This window comes from Schistocerca serialis, chromosome 3, assembly GCF_023864345.2.
Source record: "Schistocerca serialis cubense isolate TAMUIC-IGC-003099 chromosome 3, iqSchSeri2.2, whole genome shotgun sequence".
Taxonomy (NCBI): Eukaryota; Metazoa; Arthropoda; class Insecta; order Orthoptera; family Acrididae; genus Schistocerca; species Schistocerca serialis.
This window is the reverse complement of record NC_064640.1, coordinates 915,600,663-915,628,025: the sequence shown is the minus strand read 5'-3', so window position 1 is coordinate 915,628,025 and position 27,363 is coordinate 915,600,663. Positions and strand designations below refer to the sequence as shown.

General features: G+C 36.3%; 1 protein-coding gene across 2 annotated transcripts in view; it reads left to right on the top strand.

Annotated features, from left to right (window-relative positions):
* LOC126471173 (apolipophorins) overlaps window positions 1-27,363 on the top strand; it is a 124,141-nt gene that overhangs the window by 92,494 nt on the left and 4,284 nt on the right. For both annotated transcript variants that reach the window (XM_050099277.1, XM_050099278.1), the window contains exons 36-49: window positions 208-384; window positions 480-629; window positions 2,584-2,755; window positions 3,419-3,594; window positions 3,680-3,900; window positions 4,222-4,520; window positions 6,035-6,156; window positions 9,193-9,333; window positions 9,463-9,606; window positions 16,014-16,176; window positions 16,458-16,660; window positions 17,418-17,651; window positions 20,414-20,553; window positions 24,608-24,777. In XM_050099277.1, coding sequence (XP_049955234.1) covers window positions 208-384; window positions 480-629; window positions 2,584-2,755; window positions 3,419-3,594; window positions 3,680-3,900; window positions 4,222-4,520; window positions 6,035-6,156; window positions 9,193-9,333; window positions 9,463-9,606; window positions 16,014-16,176; window positions 16,458-16,660; window positions 17,418-17,651; window positions 20,414-20,553; window positions 24,608-24,777 — 2,512 coding nt within the window. The remainder of the gene's footprint in view (window positions 1-207; window positions 385-479; window positions 630-2,583; window positions 2,756-3,418; window positions 3,595-3,679; window positions 3,901-4,221; window positions 4,521-6,034; window positions 6,157-9,192; window positions 9,334-9,462; window positions 9,607-16,013; window positions 16,177-16,457; window positions 16,661-17,417; window positions 17,652-20,413; window positions 20,554-24,607; window positions 24,778-27,363) is intronic.

The window sequence follows — 27,363 nt, the reverse complement described above, 5'->3', positions numbered from 1 at the left end:
CTACAAGGAGTAATATTCCAAAAAGACACTCATAGTCTTTTTTTTTATCTAGTTGCCTTCATAAATTATTTACAGTTTCACAGTCTTATTAGCGATAAAGCTTGCCACTTGCCTCATCTACAACTAAGTTATATGACTACCCAATGTTATACACAATGAGGCTGCTATATAATATATAACATAATATGTGTATGTATATATTTACAGGACCTTACAGTGAAAGGCTATATTCAGCTAGGATCTGAAGATAAACTTTTTGACAGTAATTTGGAAGTTGATATATTTAAACAAAGGAATCAAAAAATCTCCATTTCGTCTCATATTGTGAAACAAAAGCAGAATGATGGATTAAAACTACTGAGTTCATTTGATGTCAAAAGCAAGGTTTGATTACATTTATATTCAGCTTTTGCCTACACATTATAAAAACATTTCCAACTTGAGTATTTTGTTTGTTATAATTAATTTTTTGTTAATAGGGCCATGAGTTGGATGTAACTGGCAGAGGTGAAGCAATAATCCTTACTAAATCAGTTACTTTGCACTCTGTGTTGAAGTACAAGAAAGACAAACGAATAAAAGAGTCTGAATTTCAGTTTGAAGCTTCAAGTGAGAAGTTGCTTGTGCATGTAAGTTTTTCAGCATTCTGTCAAATATAATCAAAAGTGTTGTAATATAATTTTACTTTATAGTTCACTTGACTAAAATTTTCTGGTTTTGATTATGGTAGTAGGATATTTTTGGTCTTTACCAGGACTTTAACCTTAAGCAGTAATTATCATATTTACAAATTACATTTTGCACAATGCTTTGGAACGACTAGACTCTGTGCTCCTTCACTGGCTGTGTAAGCGGGTTCTTTTCTGAAAGTGATAACTTGAGATGAGAACCTCAGTATATTACATTGATAACAAAGACACATCATAGAGCTCTCTGTGGTTCGAATTAGCCTACATATTTTTGTCTGCTTAACTTATGAATTTTTGTACAGTGCTTGCCATTAATAGGAATAATTGGAAATTTGTGTGTTCAAGAAAAATAATAAAGCACAGAGCAGAGGTGACTAATATTAGTGTGTAAAAATATTCTCTTCAACCAGGGCAATGCTCCTGCTTGCATGTTGGCCATTGATACAACAAAAGTAAACAATCTGGAAAAAAGAACTTCTATACAATGAAGGCATTATCTTTACTTTATATGAGTGTGATAGTTGAAAAAAAATTGTGAAGGAATAAAAAGAAGCTGGGGTCTTGTTAAACTAAATTCATTGAGCTCAATGGAGATAATGTGGAGGTATAAATTTAAGTTTATGAAAAAAAATATTTTTGTGAAATTATCAACCTAGCCTCACCTAAACAGCCTCTTGTGTGATACCAGTATTTGAACACACAGCACTGCTCATTTTGTATGTGTTCAACTTCAAGAAGCACTGTAAACCTGTACTTGAGAATACAGAGCAACTAATGCAACCAAAAGCTTGCAAACAGTTGGTCTGCTCGTTTAAGACAATGTGGTTTGACATATTTTAGCACCAGATAAATGAAGATCACCCTGTTCATTGAAGTACTGCCGATCATTTGAGACAGCAATAAGCAGTAGGTTGCAATCTGAGGATGAGCACCAGCTGCACTAACTTTATATAGAGGAGAGCTCTGGTAGGTGGCATGGCAGATATCATGCTGTGTGCACTAGTCTTGTGACCCACCAAAGGCAGCCACTGGTGCCTCACCTGTGGATAGCTGCTGTTGGTAGACTATTTGAAGTGTAGCACACTGGTGGCCCTGTGCAGTGACGTGTATCCAGGGGTTGCTTACAGGATCATAGCAGTGGAATAAATGTCCCAGGACTAGCATCATTGAAGTTTTATTTCAGAAACAGAATGTAAAGGTTTTAAATTCATACAAAAATTCTAGACAGTTCTTTGTAATGAATTGAGTCAGATAAACTCCTGCATTGGGACGTTTTACTATTTACTGCATGTGTGAGGAAAGGAAAGGGTATGACTAGTAGTGCTACAAGGTAACCTCTGCCACGCACCATTTAGTGTCTTGCAGAGAATTTATGTAGATGTATGAATGGTGTTGTATTCACTACCATTTAAAGTTATCCTCTTATTGAGGATAACCAAAAGGTGTATTTTTATTCAAATAGCTTGATGTTCTGTTAAAGATATATTATCTGAAATGATGTGCTTACTGTCCCAAGTACTAACTATTGTGAAAGAAGTGTTCACATATATATGACTGTGAGTACACTAAGTTGCTGGCTTACATGTAATAGCCTTTTTGTCATGCCTGTCTGCAACTCAATGTCTAATCTTTACAGTGAGTCAAATACTAACTTTTTAATATTATAAAATGATCATGAATAAAGTTTTATTATGTATTAACACTGCCTGAACCTAATTGCATATACATGCATGTATTGAAAACACCATTTTGCACACAAAAAACAAAGTTATTTAATTTTATTTGATTAGGCTAAGCTAATGGACATATTTATTGAGTGAGTCGAAAATAGAAAGGCATGTGTTGTCAATAGACATAAACATATTGAAGGTTATTTATTATTTTAAAATTTCAGGCAAAGGTTCCCAATCATCATCTCCTTCATATTGATGCAAGCACAAGAAGAAGTAACAAACATGCTGCTGTTGATGCATCTGTACATATCATTGGCCTCCCTACATCAGTGATTCATTTTGAAGGTGAAAACAAAGGCTTCCCAGTTGTCAAAGGCACTGTTAGTTCTGAAGGTAAGGGAAAAACAGTGATACATATGAAAGTTTATATGCTGCATATCTTATGACCTTAACAAGGATTAATAAATACATATACAGAAACATATTTCTTTACAATTTAATTCCTGCCACAATTGTAAAAAGACACAGTTATTTTCAGATAATGATTTGGCTAATTAGGTTTTATTAGCGACATTTCTGCTGACACCTGGATTAAGATTTTTTCAGACTGATGTAAAGCCCATCATTTAAATTGAAATCTTCAGGATAAAATTTTCCTAAGGATTTTGCCCTTTACATTATGTCAAGACACCATTCTCATTTACAGAGCATAGTTGTTTTAAGTTGCCACAATTTGCTTCCAAAATTTGATGAGAACATGCATAATTCTTATCCACATGTGTAAGGAAGAAAAGGAAGTGTTGTTCTCAAAACATATGATCAATGAAATGTTTTGTGGAAACCAAGCCTTGTGGAGTTAGCCTTCTAGTAGTAATGACAGAATCTAAAATGAATATGCACTGCCTAATAAACCAAACAAGTTTCATTGTCAATGTAATATTTGAAAACTTTTCTTGTAACTGATGGACTACTTTGCAGTTGTATGGTGTACCTGACTTTTCTTTGTTGAGTAAATAAGATTTTTAACTATGACAGTTCTTCATTTACATTTTGTAGGTACACCAAATAAGAAGCTAGAACTGATTGCAGATTTATCAGATGGTGTTCATGTGGAAGCCGATTACATTTCAGAATCAGGGAAGAAAGAACTCTTCTATACCTTCCTCTCAGCCAGGAAAGATGATCGCAAACCTGAATTCAGGTGGTCTGTAGAAAATATTCAGTCTGTACTGGTAAGAAATATGTTGCTTGGAAGTCATTAACACAGTATCTGATTATCATTAAAGCTTTATCCTGACCCTGTTTATGTGCTTCCAGGAGCCACATAAAAATGACATTAAAGAAGTTTTAAATAAGGCAAAAGAAATTTCTCAGGAAGCAGGAAATGAAATAACCAAGGAGGTCACTAGACTGACAGAGTCACTAAAAGGTGGTCTACCAAATTTTGGACGTTTTGTAAACACTTATGAAACTCAGATAAATGCTTTGAAGAATGAAATTACGAATGACAAAGTTCTTAAGGAGATATCCGAAAACTGGTACGTATGCTCATAGTGTTGTAGAACAGTGGGAAATGGTTGAGGAGGAAGAGATGAAGGCAAGATAATTTTCTTGTGCCAGTTTGACTAATCATAAAGTCAAGTGTTGTTAACATTTTTCTTAGGTTTTGAGAAATAAATGTAAACAAAGATTTTACTGTAAATAAGTAACCACTTCAGAAAGAACATTTTTCTAATTCCTATTATTCCATGTAAGTGCAAAAATTAAACATAAAAATTCATGCAAATGCATCTACTACACGTTTATTCAGGTAGTTTTTTTTTTTTTTTTTTTTTTTTTTTTTTTTTTTTTTTTAACAGGAGAGAAATAATTGGTGATGCCACTGAAGTTGTAACAACTCTTGTCAATGGCATTATTGTTACTATTGATGCACTACTGAAAACATTTAATGAGTTGGCAGAATCCATCCTTGATGCTCTGAAGAAATCACTACCTGCATTACAAGAGGCATATAATCAGCTAGTAGAAGGAATTGTTGAAACAACACAGACACTTGCCCAGACCATAGTGGATATTCTTTCTTCAGTTGCTGAAATTCTCAAGAAGCATGAAGCAGATATTAGAGAATACCTGTCCTTACTTGCTGACTTGGCAAATGGTAAGACTGCAAATTTGTATTGGAGGAGAAGAATATACCACTATAACATTTTCATTTTAGAGTTTTTGCACTAAGAGTGTGTTGCTGTTCTGATTATTTTAGCCTTTATTTGAATTTTATTAATATATTCTCAACAAATGGAAAATCAAGTACTGAATACCAATATTTGCTTGACAAAATCATTCTACTTTTCCAAGAAAGAATATTTTGATGTATCTAGAAATCATATTAAAAATAGAATGATAAGACAAGTGTTTATTGCAAAACATGTCTAAAAGAAAATAATAATAATAAAACAAGATAACTCCTTAAACAGGCCTGGAGGGCCACATGATGCCACCTTCTCACCATCTCGTCCTCTGTCATATGATATGTGGTTACTGTATATGGTCGTTTGTGGTTACCATTTTGTTGTCACCTTTCTAAAGCTTGATGTCTGTACTTCTAATTCAGATGGCTCCTCAGTCAGCCTCACAAGGCTGAGTGCACCATGTTACAATCTCACCACCAACGAAAAATCAATGACAATACTGGGAACTGAACCCAGGTCCTTTGCATGCCAGTCACATCACTAACAACTCAGTTACAGAGGTGGACAAAAGAAAATAGTAACAATTATATTTATTTTTTTCTAACAGGTGCATATATGTAGACACTGAGGAGCCATATGACAAGTGTATTCAGCACTTAGGTATTGCCCACATCACCCATTCAACACATCATCAGATCTGTCACAAGACCTAAATATACTTAGTTTTTGAAGAAGGGTCATAGGTCATTTGGAGATTAAAATCAGCATTAAGGTGTATCACAATGAGTAAATATTTTTAGTTTTGTTTCCTTTAATCTGGAGTATAGCAATAGTATAACTACGTTTCTAAGATAAGCATGTCATTTCACACCATATTATTTCAACATGCTTACTCTCAATACTTATGTTTCTTGTGTGGATGAAAATAACTCACAGTATTTTTGTTGTTAAGTTTTTGTGCTTATGGGCCTCAGCCAGAGGCCACTAATGTAGTTGGACATTACTCTTTCTCAGTGATGAGGTGCACTTCTCTGTTCCTTGGAAATTGTCCAGTCAGCTGGATACTAAACACATTTACAATCTTATGATATTCTGGGTTCTAATTTTAATGCCATTGTAGTTCATGGTTTTAATGTCCAGTCAGCAGTGACATGAATTTTTACCAGCTACTATTGTTTCTCTTCGGAATTCCTGATCAGTAGTCTTACATAAGAGTTTTAGATATTCAGTGAATTTGACAATGTGTGTGTGTGTGTGTGTGTGTGTGTATATATATATATATATATATATATATATATATATATATATATATATATATATATATATATATATATAATGTATCATATCCAAACAGGAAACGTTATTGTGTTGCATTGCCCTTTCTTTTGTAAAACAGATTTATTCACTTATTTTGTAATAGATTTGTAAAATGGAATCTCTTTTATGTTTTGTGTGATTTATAATTTATTTCCCATAATTACAGATGTTGGAAAGTTTGTTACTAAAATCACTGATGTGATTTATGAAGGAGTTATTGAATTTTCAAAACCAATTGTAGAGCAAATAGAGGGACTTCACTTTGGTGCAGCCATTGGATTTAGCAAGGTTAGTTCCTTGGTCTTTGGTTTTTTCTTCATTTTGTAATTGAGAATCAGCAATATTTTGTGAACTGTATTGTGGGTCATGTGTCTGGTAACTTAAACTTTCATTTGAGGTTTATTTATCATTATGTTCCTCAGTATGTTAACACAGTGAAAATATTAACTTAATGTTTTTCTTGAAGTAAGTAATATCAGTGGTTCTTTCTTAAAATATAAATAAAATTAACTCTCCTATTGATAAATTGTGTGCACCATGTACAAATTCAGCAAAATGAACAATGATAAAATCTAATGTAGATTAAATGTTACAGTAATAGATAAAACTTATTAACTTTAATAGGTTAATTTGTTGCTGATGGATCGCAGATGGTGAGACTTTTTCTCCTTTGTCAATTCTGAATGTTGTAACAAGGAATTTTAGTTCACACATATAATATCTTTTGCCACAGAGTATCTGGTTTGCAGGGCATTGTGAGCTGCAGACAAATACAAAAGACTATAATATCTTCCAGCTCAAGGGAACTTAACGGGAAGTCAGTGACATTCTAATAAGAGATAACAGGGAACTTACACAACATATTGCAATTAGTAACCCTGCTTCCTGTTTCACATAATTTATTTCATGCATGGATTCATAAGGATAGGTATACATAGTAAACTGAATGTATTCAGAAACGGAAAATGTTTAGCTGTAGCATTAAATAAGTTTCTTTTATGCTATACATCAAATTTGTTTGTGTAACTAAACAATGGAAAATCTGAGCTGGAATACAGCAGTATGAAATAGATTGCTACTCACTACATAGAGGAGGCACTGAGTGGCAGGCAGGTACATTGAAAGAAGATGGCCACTCAATGCCACCACTATGTGGTGAGTAGCAATCTATCCTATCATATATCATTGTCTGTAGAATTGCTACTTACAGTGATTTATAATTAATTTGTAGATAAATGCAGAATTGTAATCAAGAACTATAGTTTTCACACACAAAAACATTACCAAAGGTGAAAGTCACACCAGTTGCCAAGAAAGAAATATTGAAGAAATAGTTAGTTAGGCCAGGAATTGTAACAGTTGTTTCAGAGTTGTAAATTACTTTTCTTGTGAAGTTGCAAAATTTGCCTTAGGAATATATTCATTCATTCATTCATTCATCAAGGGATCATCTCACAAGGAACTAGGATTTGTCAACATAATACAATAAAAATAAATACCTCTATATACATAAACACAGAATAGATGTTTTAGGAGGTTAGGACAAGTGGTTGACCATGGTCTTACTAAAGGAATAATCCCAGTCTTTGCCTGAAATGATGTAGGAAAACCACGGATGGAAAACCTAACGCAGTATGGCTGGACATAGAAAACTCCATCCTCCCAAATATGAAATCACTTCTGAATATCTACACACCCTCATTTGATTAGTTCCTATTTTGCAATGTTCTTTTGTTCATACACAAGTTGCATTGATACAATTTGTACTACAATTCACCAACAAACTCATTTCATACCAGTACATGTCACATAGTTGGATAACCATTTTGACCATTACATTGATCAAACACCATGCTTTGGTACATCATTTATAGTTGCTTTACCTATTTATAAGTTATATAACTAATACTGAAATGTCCTTGCAAATCGTGCATCATAGATGTATAAATTACAGACCACTAATATCATATTATACTTCATTTATGCATTATATAGCAGAGGGAAGTAAAGGATTATCTCTGAAAAAATTGTGATTTATTTCAGTGTATTTTAGGGATATCATTGATAGTTATGCCATTTCCTTTTTGTTTTATTTTTGCAAATGGTATTAGCATTTTCTATTTGAATAGCATGGAGGAAAAAAAATCTTTGTGATAAAGTTAAAAAATAATTTTTATTAACTGAGCTAAGTACGAACCATGTGTTGTCCTCTTAGCAGTATAGACAGTGTAAATAAAGAAGAGATGTGGCACAAAATAGTGGTATTAGTGGGATCTTAAATAAACAGTCTTAGTAAAAATTCAGTCAATCAATTTACATTTATACATAGACCTTGGACATTGTTGCATTTATTATTTACTTCTGTTGAGGTGTGAGTTAAGAAGTTTCTATAAATTTCTACTGAGTAACTGGCATACTTGTGTTTATGGCATTGAAAAAGCATGATCTTAAGCACAAGAGCTTTTATTGTAAGTCATGTCATAAACAGACTTAAACTTTTGGCTTGACTTGTTTGGGTTCATAAACATTTTATTTTATCTGTTAATACTTTTATGTTGTAATGTCATGTACTGACATGTTCCATGACCTTGGAGATTTGCTCCTCAATTTGGTCCTCTGGAACTAGACGTGTAAATAAATAAATAAAAATAAATATGGTATAAAGGTTCAGTATAATAAGAGAAGTACATAAATTGAAGTCTGATATATTGATTCATAAGGGATAAGGTTTTGTCAATAGTGCAATAAATTTTATAGCTATAAAGGGTGATCAAAAAGTTTCCGTTTGAAGACAGTACACTCCAGAATCAGTATACTGCTCAGGAAAAATCAGTGTGACCATTGAGGCAACCATGTCTCTGATGCGCCAGTTTGAAGAAACCCATTTGGTAAAATACAATGTTCTGCTGCATGAGGAAGGCTGCAGCTGCCTGCTGCAAATGCTTGTCTGACAGAAATCATCGACTCTTCATTGACTTTTATCAACCCTTATACTTTGTTGTCAGGATATTAATGTTTATATGGAAAAGAATCTGTGTGGCAGTATTTTTTTAATAATCTTGTTAGTATGTCGATGTATGTACCAAATTTTGAAGAACAATCCAAAAAGTAGAACAATATGATAAAATAGTGTAATCTGATCTACAATAAGGCTGCGTGCTATTCAGTTATTTTGTGCTAATTCTTTCTTTTTATTAATTGTTGATCATGCAGTACTTAATATTGAATGTAGCTCTTTCATGCAGTCTGCAAAAATTTTGAATACTCATTTAACTTCAATGTCGTAACAAATTAATTCAATATGAAACTTGATCTATCTTGCAGACACTGGAACAACTTCAGAATCTAGTAGTACCTCAAGAACTACTTGTATTTGTGCAAGATATTGTGAGTGAACTTAAACAATCAACACTAACACCAGAAATTCATGATCTCCTGGAAGCCATCGAAAAATATATTGAAAAGGTAATTTTACATTTCTTTCTTAAGCTACATAAGGAACATATTGGTTGCAATTTATTTAATTTTGAACCTAAAATATTCCAATAAGAAACCTATTAATTTAATTGTAATCATTTATAATGTGATCTACAGGTTTCAACAAACAAAGATGCAGATACAGAGAAGGAGCTAAAAGTAATTTTTGAGAAGGCTGTTGATGCAGTAGAATCCCTAATTGATTTCATAGTCAGTGAAATTACTGGTGGTGAACATACAAAGGATCTGTATGACTTCAATGTAAGTATATTCTTGTGAGCATTTACAACTGCTACATAAACTAAGAAAACAAGTCCTATTAACATTTTTTAATTTTTTCTCTTTATTTACTCATTCATTCATAGACAAATTGCTTTGTCGTCATTACACACACACACACACACACACACACACACACACACACACACACACACACACACACACACACACACATGCACACACGCACACACGCATGCAAGCATCCATGTACGTGCGCACGCATGCATAGATGCACACATATCATTTATAACAGAGGTACGTAGTTGAAAAAACAGGGTATATGTAATTCATAATGCAGATATATACATACACCTTTTTTCACTGCATTACATAAGGCACAAGAGCCTGCTTCAAACAAGAGAAATGAGTCATAAGACACCTCCGATCAGACACCTTGGTTTTGTATTGCATGGATTAAACTACAATGTATTGTGTTGCTTACAAGCATACTCCATCCTCTTTGTCTACTTTGTAATTGGGCAACCTGCTTATTTATGTATAATAATTTTATGTTGCATGAAGTAGAAACTATTTTTTCGTAAATATTCTTTAAGATATGTTTTAAATTTAAAGAGTTCCTTAATGTTCTTCATCTCTTTTGGCATTTTTTATACCTTGACCCCTTGGAAAAAAATAGTGGTTTGGGTTTTTGCTCAATTCATTCTATCTAGGTACACTCAATCACTAATATCCAGTTTGATGATCATGTATGGAGCTGTTTGGTGCATATTGCTTAATTTGTATATAAAAACTCCAGTTTGGAATACATATTCACTTGGAAATGTCAGAATACCCCATTTTTTGAACAGCTCAATGCAGTGGACCCTTTTGATTCTGATGGCTCGTTTTTGCAGTTTGAATACATTTTCCACATTCTGAGCATTTAATTCAAGAATAAAGCAGTTGGAAGCTACAGTTGAAGATATCTAATTAGACTCTTTGCCATATTATGGGTTTGCCTTTATGACTACTCTATAAAACCTTTATGTGTAATATCTAAGAAGACCACCAGGAAATAATTATCAACATTATAAATGATTTTAGTTGGAATCACTTCAAGAGAACCCATCCCATGTCCTGTCTTCCAGACACTGCCAGAAGGATGGTTGAAATATATGTCATCTTAATATTTCAAACTTCTAATTAGTATAATATTTGGAAGTTCAGATTAGTATGCAACTTTGTAGTTTTTCATGATGGACCTCACACAAAAAACTTCTTGATTGCCACTTAGAACAGTCAGAACTAGATAAGTTTGCAATGTAAAACACAGCTTGGAAATTTGTAACAAAATCAGGTTCCAAGAAACTCAGTTTCTGTCTCAGATTGTTTCTTACTGGAATTTCACAATAAAAGAAGCAACAACCTTAAAAGGAACCGAAGATTACATACTGGGCATTTCATGGAATTGGGCACTGGATACAGAGAGGCCAGCTAAACTGGCAACAAATGCTGGCAAAAGATATGGAGATTCTAAAACATGGCACTGGTGAAATCATCATCATTCCTGTTTCGTTGGCATAACAGTGGGTATGCCACTGTCTTCCAGTCAGTAGTTTCCATAGTCTATCTATGTAAGAAGCTTCCTACTCTCTACTTACTTATAAGTGATGTCATCATGTCCTAGTGATAAGTTTTTGTCCCATATGATGATGATGATGATGATGATGGTTATGATTATGATAAATGTCACTGCAACGTCTTAAATTCATTTTATGTCCTCATAGTCCCACTAATTTGATTTGTTACACCTTCAGAAGCTTCTTTTTCTCAACTCTCATTTTCCATTTCCCGTATTACATTTCATCATTCTTGATAAGTTTTATCTTCAAAATTGTGTCTCCCTCAGCACAAATTCTGTTCCATTACTGTGTCTCTTCTTTTTCCTTCATCAGTTCACGTGACTGTTATTTTGCTAATTTCACTATCCTCTCCACTGCATTATGAATGGCTTCAGGATTAATCTTTTTGAACACTGAAACCTTTTTTTCTGACATAATTGTAACATTCCCGACAATAGGTTCACAAAAAATGAGCTCAAAACAATTTTGAATCGGTAAAATATGTACAAGGGTGGTTTAAAAAGTTCTCGAAACAGAATAGAAAAAAAGTACATCACCGAATTTTTTTATTTTTCAATGTAGGCTCCTTGTAGATTAATACACTTGGTCCAACAATGTTCCAGTGCCTTGATCCCACCTCAAAACTGAGTTTCCTCCTGCCCTGCAAAATAGTTGTCAACTCCAGCTATCAATTCTTCGTTTGAAGTGAATCTTCATCCACCAAGAAAAATTTTCTGTTTTTGGAAGAGATGGAAGTCTGACAGACCCATATCACGTGAATAAGGCGGGTGTGGCAACACTTCCGGATGCCATGAAGGGTACAGGGTGCACCCATCTGCAGGTGGTCGCTCATGTCGGCACCAATGATGTGTGTCGCTATGGATCGGAGGAAATCCTCTCTGGCTTCCAGCGGCTATCTGATTTGGTGAAGACTGCCAGTCTCGCTAGCGGGATGAAAGCAGAGCTCACCATCTGCAGCATCGTCGACAGGACTGACTGCGGACCTTTGGTACAGAGCCGAGTGGAGGGTCTTAATCAGAGGCTGAGACGGTTCTGCGACCTTGTGGGCTGCAGATTCCTTGACTTGCGCCATAGGGTGGTGGGGTTTCCGGTTCCGCTGGATAGGTCAGGAGTCCACTACACGCAACAAGTGGCTACACGGGTAGCAGGGGTTGGGTGGCGTGGGCTGGGCGGTTTTTTAGGTTAGATGGCCTTGGGCAAGTACAGAAAGGGCAACAGCCTCAACGGGTGCGGGGCAAAGTCAGGACATGCGGGGACCAAGCAGCAATCGGTATTGTAATTGTCAACTGTCAAAACTGCGTTGGTAAAGTACCAGAACTTCAAGTCCTGATAGAAAGCACTGAAGCTGAAATCGTTATAGGTACAGAAAGCTGGCTTAAGCCAGAGATAAATTCTGCTGAAATTTTTACAAAGGTACAGACGGTATTTAGAAAGGATAGATTGCATGCAACCGGGGGTGGAGTGTTTGTCGCTGTTAGTAGTAGTTTATCCTGTAGTGAAGTAGAAGTGGATAGTTAATGTGAATTATTATGGGTGGAGGTTACACTCAACAACCGAACTAGGTTAATAATTGGCTCCTTTTACCGACCTCCCGACTCAGCAGCATTAGTGGCAGAACAACTGAGAGAAAATTTGTAATACATTTCACATAAATTTTCTCAGCATGTTATAGTCTTAGGTGGAGATTTCAATTTACCAGATATAGACTGGGACACTCAGATGTTTAGGATGGGCGGTAGGGACAGAGCATCGAGTGACATTATACTAAGTGCACTATCCGAAAATTACCTCTAGCAATTAAACAGAGAACCGACTCGTGGAGATAACATCTTGGACCTACTGATAACAAACAGACCCGAACTTTTCGACTCTGTATGTACAGAACAGGGAATCAGTGATCATAAGGCCGTTGTAGCATCCCTGAATATGGAAGTTAATAGGAATATAAAAAAGGGAGGAAGGTTTATCTGTTTAGCAAGAGTAATAGAAGGCAGATTTCAGACTACCTAACAGATCAAAATGAAAATTTCTGTTCCGACACTGACAATGTTGAGTGTTTATGGAAAAAGTTCAAGGCAATCGTAAAATGCATTTTAGACAGGTACGTGCCGAGTAAAACTGTGAGGGACGGGAAAAACCCACCGTGGTACAACAACAAAGTTAGGAAACTACTACAAAAGCAAAGAAAGCTCCACTCCAAGTTTAAACGCAGCCAAAACCTCTCAGACAAACAGAATCTAAACGATGTCAAAGTTAGCGTAAGGAGGGCTGTGCGTGAAGCGTTCAGTGAATTCGAAAGTAAAATTCTATGTACCGACTTGACAGAAAATTCTAGGAAGTTCTGGTCTTACGTTAAATCAGTAAGTGGCTCGAAACAGCATATCCAGACACTACGGGATGATGATGGCATTGAAACAGAGGATGACACGGGTAAAGCTGAAATACTAAACACCTTTTTCCAAAGCTGTTTCACAGAGGAAGACAGCACTGCAGTTCCTTCTCTAAATCCTCACGCAAACGAAAAAATGGCTGACATCGAAATAAGTGTCCAAGGAATAGAAAAGCAACTGGAATCACTCAATAGAGGAAAGTCCACTGGACCTGATGGAGATACCAATCCGATTCTACAGAGAGTACGCGAAAGAACTTGCCCCGCTTCTAAGAGCCGTGTACCGCAAGTCTCTAGAGGAACGGAGGGTTCCATATGATTGGAAAAGAGCACAGATAGTCCCAGTCTTCAAGAAGGGTCGTCGAGCAGATGCACAAAACTATAGACCTATATCTCTGACATCGATCTGTTGTAGAATTTTAGAACATGTTTTTTGCTCGAGTATCATGTCGTTTTTGGAAACCCAGAATCTACTATGTAGGAATCAACATGGATTCCGGAAACAGCGATCGTGTGAGACCCAACTCGCTTTATTTGTTCATGAGACCCAGAAAATATTAGATACAGGCTCCCAGGTAGATGCTATTTTTCTTGACTTCTGGAAGGCGTTCGATACAGTTCCGCACTGTCGCCTGATAAACAAAGTAAGAGCCTACGGAATATCAGACCAGCTGTGTGGCTGGATTGAAGAGTTTTTAGCAAACAGAACACAGCATGTTGTTATCAATGGAGAGACGTTTACAGACGTTAAAGTAACCTCTGGCGTGCCACAGGGGAGTGTTATGGGACCATTGCTTTTCACAATATATATAAATGACCTAGTAGATAGTGTCAGAAGTTCCATGCGGCTTTTCGCGGATGATGCTGTAGTATACAGAGAAGTTGCAGCATTAGAAAATTGTAGTGAAATGCAGGAAGATCTGCAGCGGATAGGCACTTGGTACAGGGAGTGGCAACTGTCCCTTAACATAGACAAATGTAATGTATTGCGAATACATAGAAAGAAGGATCCTTTATTGTATGATTATATGATAGCGAAACAAACACTGGTAGCAGTTACTTCTGTAAAATATCTGGGAGTATGCGCGCGGAACGATTTGAAGTGGGATGATCATATAAAATTAATTGTTGGTAAGGCGGGTACCAGGTTGAGATTCATTGGGAGAGTGCTTAGAAAATGTAGTCCATCAACAAAGGAGGTGGCTTACAAAACACTCGTTCAACCTATACTTGAGTATTGCTCATCAGTGTGGGATCCGTACCAGATCGGTTTGATGCAGGAGATAGAGAAGATCCAAAGAAGAGCGGCGCATTTCGTCACAGGGTTATTTGGTAACCGTGATAGCGTTACAGAGATGTTTAATAAACTCAAGTGGCAGACTCTGCAAGAGAGGCGCTCTGCATCGCGGTGTAGCTTGCTCGCCAGGTTTCGAGAGGGTACGTTTCTGGATTAGGTATCGAATAAATTGCTTCCCCCTACTTATACCTCCCGAGGAGATCACGAATGTAAAATTAGAGAGATTAGAGCGCGCACGGAGGCTTTCAGACAGTCGTTCTTCCCACGAACCATACGCGACTGGAACAGGAAAGGGAGGTAATGACAGTGGCACGTAAAGTGCCCTCCGCCACACACCGTTGGGTAGCTTGTGGAGTATAAATGTAGATGTGTAATTTCGCCATGGCGACAGCATGTGTGCGGGAGCATGTCATGAATCATGGCACTCATCTTGCAGATAATTTTTTCATTTCTAATTCTTCAGTTAAAATGTCATATACCCTTTCAGATGACATCTTGCAAACGTGAGCAATTTCACACATTTTCAATCAGCGATCCTCCATGACCATTTTGTGTGCTTTTGCAATGATTTCTGGAGTAGTGACCCATCTTGGCCGATTACTGCGCGGATCATCATGTAAGCTCTCCTGACCAAATTCAGATTCATTTGTCCACTTGGCAACAGTTGAATATAGAGGAGTAGAGTCCCTGAGTGCATTCTGGAAAGCGGCATGAATGTCCTTTGCTTTCATACCTTTCATTGTGAAGTACTTAATCACTGCTCAAATCTCGATTTTTTCCATCTTTGCAAATCACTACGCGGGAACAACAAAGGAGCCACATCAATGCCACAGCTCTGTTCCAAGAGCACTGACATGGCCCATGTTCACAGGCAACAGTCCGATGAATATCACATGAACAATTTGTTGCTAGCACTGATCTCTCATGGTGATTCTGAGGACTTTTCAAACCACCCTCATAAATCAATAATAAATAAATAAATGTCAAGCAGTATTTTGTAGATAATTTTCTGTGTCCTCAAATAGAAATCTTATTTTAATTTCTGATAGATTAAACCTAAATAATAACACATGTAACAAATATTGAAACTGTTTAAGAACTGTATGTTTATTTCTTTCAGATTCCAGCAGCACTGCCATCTTTCATACAGTTACCAAGAGTATTTTCAGTTCGTTTCAGTCCATTTATCTACCTTGTTTCAAATGGAGTGCCATGTTTAAGTGAACTCATTGCTTCTTACAGACCTTCATTGGATATTGATAAACTGATACCACCATATGATGGTAAGAGAAACACTGTTTGTAGCACGATTTCTATTTTGTTATGTTTGATGAAATATCTGAGGGAGTTACAAGGTTATGATACTGACTGTCTGTACATGACAAATTTGGCACTTTAAGATTTTTCATTAGAAAATGAAAAGAAAAAAATCTTGTTCACCAGTTTAGGTACCTTATATCCTCCAACAACTATAACATTCATTAATGTGGGGTGTCAGTTTCTTTACAATTTACCTTTTAATTCTGATGATAACCACTTTCATGTTATTCATTTTATTTTGCAGCAACAGCTATTCTACTGAATTCGCATCACTTCTTCACATTTGATCGTCGGCATCTAACATTCAAAGGAATATGTTCATACATTTTGGCCCAAGATGCACAGGATGGAAACTTCACGATAATTGCTAATATTGAAGGTGGATCACTCAAATCGATTATTGTTAGTGATCATGCAACAACATATGAGTTGGCATCAGATAAGTCGGTAAGCAAAGCCATTTAATAATGTTGCTCAAGTATTCTACATGTTTTACATACTTTATACTTTAAGTTATACTGCTATTAATAATCATTCATGTCTCTATGGTGTATCAAGGTTAAACTTATATATTATCAATTAGAATTCTTTTAAACTGGGCATTACATGATGACAAATCATATGCCATGGTAATCAATTATTAACAAAAAATAAATAAAAAGGAGAAATTAAAATAAACAATGTTAACACAACTCATAGATTAGTCTTAGACCTGGCCAACTGCTGCCTACAAGGCAGTCTGAGGGGTGATCTGTGATTGTGGGACAAGTGATCAGCATGTCGCTAATCTCTCCAGTCGTTATTGCCAGGTGAATTGTGCTGATGCTGCTGTTTCTTTATGCAAGCAGCTCCTCAATTGGCCTTATGAGGCCCTGTGGACCCTATTCCAGACCTCCCTGCCTTAGAAAAAATTCTGAGGAGGTACTGATTTTAACCCCTGTCCTTCTGCAGCAAAGGCAGCAGTGCTAACCTTTGACTACAAAAGTGGTAAAAAGAGAAAGACAGACATAAAATATACTAATCAGAAGTGTAAACAGTGTTACATCTGACTTGTGCTCAGGCAGAGGACATAAATAACCCACTACCATTATTTATTTTATTTTTTTTTTTTTAAGTCTTGGTATTTGTAAAAATGTAGTTGCTTTTTGATAAATACATAGAAAATACTTTCAGGAGCATCACTTACTGTTGATTTTTTTTACAGTTATTGGTTAATGGAAGACCTACAGAATACCCTGCAGATGAAGGAGATTTCCATGCTTGGAGAGAATATAACAGAGTCGGTATTCAAAACAAAGCTGGTGTGAAAGTTACCTGTGAAACAAGTATTGAACTTTGTACATTTGAAATAAATGGATTCTATTTTGGAAAGACAAGAGGGTTACTTGGAACAATTAATAATGAACCATGGGATGACTTCACCAAACCAGATGGACAAGTAAGATAAAATATAAATGGTAACAATATTGTATTTCTTTGAGTTCCGTTTGTCAAGTGGAATTAAGATTCATAAACAAATTTTGTTTTTACTTGTTTACTACATTTTTTATTCTGATTTGAAGCTTGTCAAAACATTCAGCACTTATATTTCAGAACAGCAAAATGTTTCTCTTTGGAGAGGATTTAGTAGACAAAAGAATATTTTTTATTGCGCATCCAAATATTTCTTATCTCCTACCATGATTTTCACATTTGCCTCCAATTCTGAGCCACTCATAGTAGCACACAATAAAACCACTTTTTTATATGCTCCTTATGGAAATTTGCTGTGTGAGATGATAACCAGCTGTTGACAGTTTCTTTCACTTTGTTGCCATTATGGAAGGACGATTTTCATCAGTTCCTCACTCACTTCTGATTAGCACCCATTTTGTTCTTCATTATAAGTATTTTCGAACCCAGAAATTATCATTCACACCTATTTATGAAGCATTGCCTCACTCATTGCCTCTTACACATACTCTTTACAGATTTGGTAATCATGATTTACCAAATGTTTGCAATTTTAGTTCTGTAAATCTTCAGCATCTGTCACTACTAATAAACAACTTACAAGAAAGTGAAATGATTTATATTCTTAGCCAAAAAAATACCTTTTTCTGATGTATATACAAAATGTCAGTCAAATTGCATTGTTGCCAGGATTCATCAAGACAAATTACTTTCAGGATTATCTCTCATATATTTCAACCTGCTGGGGAGATTTTCTGTCCATTTTACAAAATGCTGAATTTTTAATTGAATATGAAATATCTTTTCACCTTATTGTTTCAGTATTTGAGAGTAGGATATTTGAGAGTAAATAGCCCATATGATCATTGTTTTGTGATCACCTACATATTTGAATGTGACATGCCACTGTTATAATCATATGTCAGTATCAGTGGTATGCTGTTGCCAACCGTGTTGCATGCAATACAGCATTCTTGGTCAAAATAAAAATGTCATGTGTCTTCCAGCAATTGCAAACCTTATTATTTGATACCTCTTCAGGGGCTGGCACATAAATTTTGCTACATATTTTATTGCACAGTTTCTCATGTCTCAAGACTGAGTGCAGCCATTCCAGACTTTTACACCCCAGAAAAATATGAGGTGATTACCAGGTTCAGACCTGGGATAACAAGACCATGGAGATGGCACAGTTTCCTGTTGAATATCAAAGTGATAGCAGTATTAACTGATTCAAGTTGTTATTCCAGGCAATCACAGTTACTCAATAAGACTCAGATATGATGAATGTAGCAGACACCCAGGATTACAAAAATCTATGCCAAATTGATCGGACTACCCTACACAATGAGTATGATGATGCCTAGGTGATTTCTCATCTTATAAGGTGATAGTCCTATTAAAAAAATAGTAACATTATCAGTTGTATGCAAGGGCAACAATACAATAAATTTGTAGTGTTGCTAAAGACACAGCAGAGTGGAGTGGATTGTAACTATTATGCAACAGATTTTTTCCAGTTATGAACTATCCAATTTATGTAGTCATTGCAACTGGACAAACTGTTTTACTACTGAACTTCCATTAGTTTTAGGTGATACAACCATCTGTGGAAATAGCTGTCATGCATTTGTGGTACATTGTTATGCTAGAGCTCGTGTCAGAGTGACCATTGTTGTGTTGGGTAGACAGCAGTTCTCCAGTGCTGCATCTGTTGGTGCGAACAAATTATCAAACTCAGTTGTCACATCAACTATTAGTCCTTCCTGCATTCTACAGTTATGGAAACAGTTCATTGATTCCCCATGCTTCTATAAATATTGACATTGTCTCACTGCGGCACCTTTGCAACATCATGCAGTCAATGCCAAATGTGCAGCCCTCTTGGCACCTGCTATCTATCATTTGTCAAAAAATGCTGTTTGCTTCTCCACTGCTGCATGCAAAACTTGATGATGACTCAGTGTGTGTGTACATACATATTTCAGTATCTTCTAAACAAGCTTTGACAATTGCAACTACATATGCTGACATTCACCAGAAAATTTGGATCTGATTCTCTGAAGGAGAAAATAAATTAATATCAATATATTGTCTAAAGATCTAAGATGATTTGCGAATAATGGATCTCCTGTTGTTTTTGACTGTCTTTCAGTTTAATCAATGCCTCTGGTTTATTCTTGATGATTTCAAATATTTCATATTGACACAAAGTCTACAAAAATAGTAATCAACAAATAACTGACCTGTCTTAGTTCACTGTGCTCTCAAAAATCTTGAAAAAAAAACTGAAGATATGATTTGTAGTCACTTTATAAGAAATTGTAAAAAAAATTATAAGAAAACATATCAGAATTCATCTTCTCTGAAACATACTCCACCAAAAAAAAAATATTTTGACAGTCCCATTTTTTACTTGTGGTCTTAGATATGATACAACAAAACTGTATCATTTACTGATTTTGGATGTCTAAAAGGAAAGCACCAATTTTATACATGAACAAATGAAATGATCTCCCTTCTGCTCGCAGGTGGCAATTTGGAAAATACAGCACTTAAAATTTCTTGTATATTTCTTTTTTTTTATCCTTCTTATACAATTTATATATCATTTCAATCTAAATGAAAATAAATTTATGCAATTAGCTCTAGCCTTATTGGTTGTAACGATGCAAAAATATATATAAATGTGCTTTGGAAATATTACTTTGAAATATTATCTTTTAAATTCAGTAAAACCTTTTTCAGGTTGCTAAACAAGCAAATGAATTTGGAAATGCATGGAAAGTCAATACTCAGTGTGCTGATGTAGATGGTGTTGATCATCATGAACATAACATTAAAATTGAAGAATGTGAGGAGGTGTTTTCAAAGGCCAGTCTTTTGAGGTATGTAAATCTTTTACAACTTGCAATGTTTAGTAAAAAATACTTAATGGGCTGACTAATGTATGTATAAGTGGTGGCCTCCTGTAACAACTACTGCAGGACGTAAGAGAAGTGTTTTAAAATATTCAGTTACAGGTACTGAATTATCTTCAACAGAAAAAGACTAAAAAAAGTCACTGATACTAAACAGAAAAATTTATCTGAGATGCTTTTGTTATGGAGGGTTCTAAATTGTAACAGTACAGTGACATATGTGCTCCAAATTTGTTTTTAGTTTTGATACAAGGAAAAAGATTTTCATCACTAGTATCTGGTTCATTAGAAAATACGAAACAGCATATACGGTTCCTGATAGTGAGAATGTGAATTAATATTTATAGATATCTTAAATTTGAAACCCATGCATGTCTGTTGGAACAAGAGCACAAACCATTATTTGTGGCAGCTATCCATCAGACATGGGGAACATGTTCTGCACCATCATTTGTGACAGGAACAACATCAACTCTTTAGAGTCATCTATACAATTTGTATTTGACTTATTGCACAAATGTTAGAATAAAGCAACAGATGGACACATCTACTCATGACATGCGCAAGTTGACAAGTTCAATGATGGGACTCTGTCAAAAAGAAATTTTTTCTCTATAATTGCAGTGGAAAGAGACAGATATTCCTAAGTGTCTTCTGATAAAAACCATCAGTGATGTAGCAGCTTTCTTATGAAAGCCATTAATACAACAATTCATGAACTCGGTTATGTGTTTGTCATGGTATCAATCAAAAATACTCCAAACAGGAGATCATATGAAACAGGCATAACTAAATGTCTATTTCAATTCATTTTGCTGAAACTAGATGAATGTAGTATACTCCATTCCTCCCCTAGCTAAAGCATAATGAGAATCACTGTCTCATATGTGAACAGAAATAACTATCAGTGATTGAATGTCAGTTTACACGTGATCTAGTTAAGTGTGAGCGCTTTCTTCTATGATGACAAATAAATGGCATAAGTTCCATAGATCTTGACATACACAAGCTGCAGTCATAAAATTGCCTATCACTTTTAATTGTAAATGTAGTAATGCCAAGTAACTGATACATCTATATACAATCAATGCTGAACTCATTTCTGTCAATACTCACAAAACTGTATCAGTTGTCACTGATTGATGTCACTTGTTTTTGGCCCCTGTCTTAACTATACTAGGTATTTTCCATTAATTTGAACTACTTCCATAGCCCACCAGAGTATGAATATTGAGAATATCTTACAGGCTACCATATCTTTCAGTTGTATGTCAACATCATTCAGCAGATAAATGTTGCCTGTGAACAGTTTTATATCTGTTTTCACTTATCCTTAATATAACTTTTTCAGTAACTATGAATAATGGGTACGTAACTGTGTAGGGAACTAATCAGGGTAGCTCCTAAAGACCAATCCAAATGCTCACAAAGTAACAATCTTGATGACTTCCTTTAAGAACAAATATGAATGGCTTCTCACAAATGGGCACTGCCCCACTTATGGTGAGCCAAGTCTGCAGTCTTCCTGACCAAATTTATTACGGGTGACACAATGACTGACTGCCAAAGGAAAATGTTGACTGTGGTCTATAGGAATTTGCTAGCATGTGGTCAGTACTGGTTTTGTTCATTCGAATCTCAGATATTTAGCACCAGTCAGATCTGGGCTGAGAGTGCTGTGAGCACAGCTCTGCTGTTGTTTAGCAGTCTACATAGGTCTTGCAAAACTCTGCAGACCCTGGCAGGTTAGTGTACAATGGGGAGGGTTGTCAAAGGCCCTGCAGTCACTTGCAATTTGCTGTGACACCATGGGCCATGTCTAACTACTTTGGCACCAGTGCCCTGCTATACAAATCTTGGATATATGAAAAAATTTATAAATGTGTAAAAATAAATGTTACTTAAACAATTATATAGTAAGAATATGTGTGTAATTTTAATTTACCTTCTTATTTTGGCGAAACTTTGTATTACTGTAGCCTTATTGTGATTTGTCTTTAAACAGTAACTGATAAACTTAGATTGTGAGAATATCTACCTACTTACTCTCACTTCTTTTTTTCTGATACTAAATATAACTGTATCATCATTTTGCCCTGTCCAGTATCAGTTGTACAATGTGTGCTGTATGATAAAACAGCATGAATAAAAAAATCAGTCAGTCAAAAAACAAACTGATTATACCATTTTTATTTAGGGGCAGTGTATTGCATAACCTTGTAACAAGAATAGAGATTGGTAGAATTAGAAGGGGAGCTAAGATGAAATGAGATGTAGTGGGATTATTGGAAGTGCAGTAATAAAACAGAGAATGAATAGAATGAAATCAAATCATGTGCTTTGCTTCAGAGAAACAGAGCATAGGTGTACTTTATTTAAAACAGAAAATAAAAATAATATTACAGATATTGAAAAATGTGAGAAATTATAGCAAAACTGGTTTTAAAGACAGAAAAGATATTCCACTGATATCATTCACGTTTATGTACCACAATGCTCATATTCAGCTGGCAAAGTAGATGACGTCTATAAAAACTTTGAAAGCTAATAAGTGAAAGCAAAACCCACTACAAGATGATAATAGGAGATTTTAATGTGAAGGAGGGACGAGACTAATAGATTTAGGGCAATTGAAGACAGTGACTGGATGAACAGCAAAATAAATAAACAGAAGATTAAATATGGACTGTAGTGCTTTTGACAGTTTGAATGAGATTAAAAAAAGCTGATGTGTCTGGAAAGGTAAGCTCGCAATTGGTTTATGCTACCAGTTTCGGCTGATACAAGTGAGACGTGGATTTTTGATCAAAAAATCATTCAAAATCTGATAACTGCTAAAAAATCAGTCAAGAGATTAATATTGGGAATTACTAGGAGGCACAAGAAAACAAACAAATTGGTCAGGAAAAGAGCAGAAGACATAATTATGACTCTAATGAAAACAGAATGGAAATGGGTTGGACATAGCTAGGCAAATAGGTGATAGGCGGACCAAGGATGTTCTTTGTGGGATTCCATGAAATAGAGAAAGGAATGAGACAATGATGTAATGGAAAATGGGTAGATGACGTTAGGAAACATAGAGGAGCAACATAGTTGACAGTAATATGTCGAAAATTCTATAGAAGGCTGTTATCTGACAGCACTGATTATTGTTATGATGATGATGCTCCTGGAATTTCTTTGTGTGTTGTTATTTTACATGACATTAGATAATTTATCTTACATATTTTTAGCTCTTTGCATATGTTTTATGCTCATTAACTTACGTATGGAGTAAATGCATGTTACTGGTACATCAACAATGTTTCTTCATCTGCATCTGTACTTTGCAAACCACTGTAAACTTCATAGCAAAGAGTAATTCCTACTGTGCCACTTATTAAGGCTTTATCTTGTTCTGTTACAAAATGGAGAATGAGAAGGAATTGCCTAAATGCCTCCGTGAGCACTGAGATTAGGCTAACTTTGTCATTGTGACCCCTATGTGAGTGATATGTTGGAGATATGGTATATTCCTAGAACCCTCATGAAATGCTGGGTCTTGAAACTTTGTAAGTAGGGCTTCATGGGATAGTTAGCACTGTGCCGTAATTTTCTGCATTGGCTAATTCAAGTTTTTTATTATATCTGTGATGCCCTCCTGTGGATTAAACAAACATGTGCCATTAATGCTGCCATTCTTCATATTTCAATATCCACCTTCTTTTATGCACTCCATTGTTTTTTCCAACTAGGATTTTCTATTATTGTACTGTTTTTTCCAACAGGGATTTTCCATTGTTGTACTGGGCCCTAGATTAACAGTATCTTTCTGATTCAGTCATTCACCAAATGAAGTGAGAACTGCCTAACACAGAAAGGAGAAGTTGAGCAGTCAATAGCCACATAAACAAGAAGCTGAAAATTTTAGTTTAGCTTTAAAACTTATGTTTTTCTTCTACTTATTCCAGCGTTGTAATTCCATCTCAAATTTCTGAGTATTGCATTACATGTACACTATCTTTTTGATTTATTACAGCCCATGCTCTCTCTTCGTGGATCCAGCTCCTTATCTGGAAGCTTGCAATCACATTGCACATGAGGCAACTACAAAAGAAGAAAAGGAATTAGCTGCTTGTAGGACGGCAGCTGCATATGTAACAGCTTGCAGTGTTGAAAATGTGTTTGTATCAGTGCCAACACACTGTGGTAAGTTTTAAATATAATAGCATAACACTAATTTAATTTGTTTCTAAGGCACTCTGTTGTTAATATTTATGACTGGATGAGTGCACCCTGCCAAGCTTCCCTTTACTTACCTCCTACTGTGATTAGTTGTAGTTAGTAATTTGCAGTGATAGTTAGGTTTGCATCAATACCATGACAGAATTAACAAGTGACATCAATGGTAATACACTGATGAGCCAAAACATCATGACAACTTACTTAAGAGCATGTTGGTCAACCTGTGGAACGCAATTCAGCAGAGATTCTGCATGCCATGGATATGCAAGTACTCAATTGGTTTCCAGAGGTTTTTGGCATGAGATGCCTATGCACAGGTCACACACGTCATGTAATTTACAAGTGGCTGGTTTGTGGGTGGGGAGCTGGCACTCGATAGTGTCCCAGTTGGGTTTCATTGGATTCAGATAAGCCAAATTTGATGGCCAAGACATGAGTGAGATATCACTATCATGCTCATCAATCCATTGCAGTATGACTCTGGTTTTGTAACACGGACAATTCTCCTACTGGAAGATGCCATTGCTGGTGCGAAAGACCTAAAGGATAATGGGATGCAGGTGGACCCTAATAATGTTCATGTAGTCCACAGATGTCATGGTGCCTTCAAATACTACCACAGGTCCCATGGAAGCCCAGGTGAATATCTGCCAACAACATAATACCACCCCCACATGCTTTCGTGCATGGCATACTGCATGTTCTGAGCAACCGTTCGCCTGGATCGTCATCAACCTTGTTTAACCATAAGTGGGATTCATCCGACCAGGTGACATGATTCCAATGATCTGTGGACCAATCTCAATGAGACTGCGCCCTCTGTAATCATAATTTCCAATGTTTTTGGGTCAGCATGGGAACATATAAGTGTGCTCTGCTGCAGAAGACAACATTCAACACTGTGAACTGAACAGTGTGCTCCAGAACCCTTGTGCCTGTGCCAGCATTGTACTCTGCCATCATATCTATGACAGATCACTGCCTATCCTGTTTTAGAGAGCAGGTAACCCTCCGATCCCTATGTTCTCTGATGAGGTATGGATGTCCAAATTCCTGTCACCTGCTCATGATTTCAGCATTCTTCAACCACTTTCTATAGATGCTCATGACAGTAGCACTTGAACAGGCAACCTGCTTTGCCATTTCTGAGATGATCGCTCCATATACTGGCCACAACAATCTGGTTTATGTCAAAGTCACTAAGTTGGCGGATATCCAGTTTTGCGCCCCTTATTATCACTAGAATGATTCCCCATTCATCTTTGCTCTGATAATATACCAGGTGATCAAAAAGTCAGTATAAATTTGAAAACTTAATAAACCACAGAATAATGTAGATAGAAAGGTAAAAACTGACACACATGCTTGGAATACATGGGGTTTTATTAGAACGAAAAAAAAGTTCACAAAATGCCCAACAGATGGTGCTGGACAGCAAAACGTCAGTGACTGCGCATGACAATCGTGTATAAAATGAGCTGTAATGAGAGAGAGAATCAGATGCGCTAGCATGTTGACGTTACCTGAAAAGGCGCTTTCAGTGAAGCTGTATTATCAGAATGGGGAATGTGCTAGTTCAGCGTTATGATCCTATCAACATAGGAAGGGGATTCGAACGGGTAAAGGTCAATTGACAAATGCAGCTGTGGCGAGAATGATTTCGAAGTTCGAAGCCACGGGTTGTTTAGACAATAGACACCGTAGTGGCCGACCGAGCACAAGGCGTAGTGCTGCTGAGACAGTTCAGGAAGAAATGGAGACTGTGCAGTCACACATCGCACCGGCATTCCATACACTACTGTTTGGTTGGCACTGAGGAATACCCTCCGATGCTATCTGTACAAAATCCATCGGCATCATGAACTGTTACCTGGCGATTTAGTGAAGCGAAGGGCATTTACGGTTGGGCATTTCAAAAGATGGCAGAAGATGACGATTGGTTGAGTAACGTGTTGTGGACCAACAAAGCTCATTTCACACTCCGAGGGTCTGTCAACGCCCACAACTGCGGAATTTGGGCTACCGAAAATCCTAGAACTGTCGTGGAAACTCCATTGCACGACGAGAAAGTCATGGTATGGGTTGTATTTGCCACATCTACCGTTATCGAGCCTTTTTTCTTCGAGGAAATGTGTAATTCTGGTTTTGTAACTGCTACCGTGACGGGTGAGAGGTACGCCGATATGTTACAGAATCGCATCATCCCCAGCCTAGCTGATAAACACCTGCTGGAACATATGATGTTTATGCAGGATGGCACTCCACCCCATGTTGCTAGACACATGAAAGATCTCTTGCGCACGTCGTTTGGTGATGATCGTGTGCTCAGCCGCCACTTTCGTCATGCTTGGCCTCCCAGGTCCACAGACCTCAGTCGGTGGGATTATTGGCTTTGGGGTTACCTGAAGTCGCAAGTGTATCGAGATCGACCGACATTTCTAGGGATGCTGAAAGACAACATCCGACGCCAACGCCTCACCATAACTCTGGACATGCTTTACAGTGCTGTTCACAACATTATTCCTCGACTACAGCTATTGTTGAGGAATG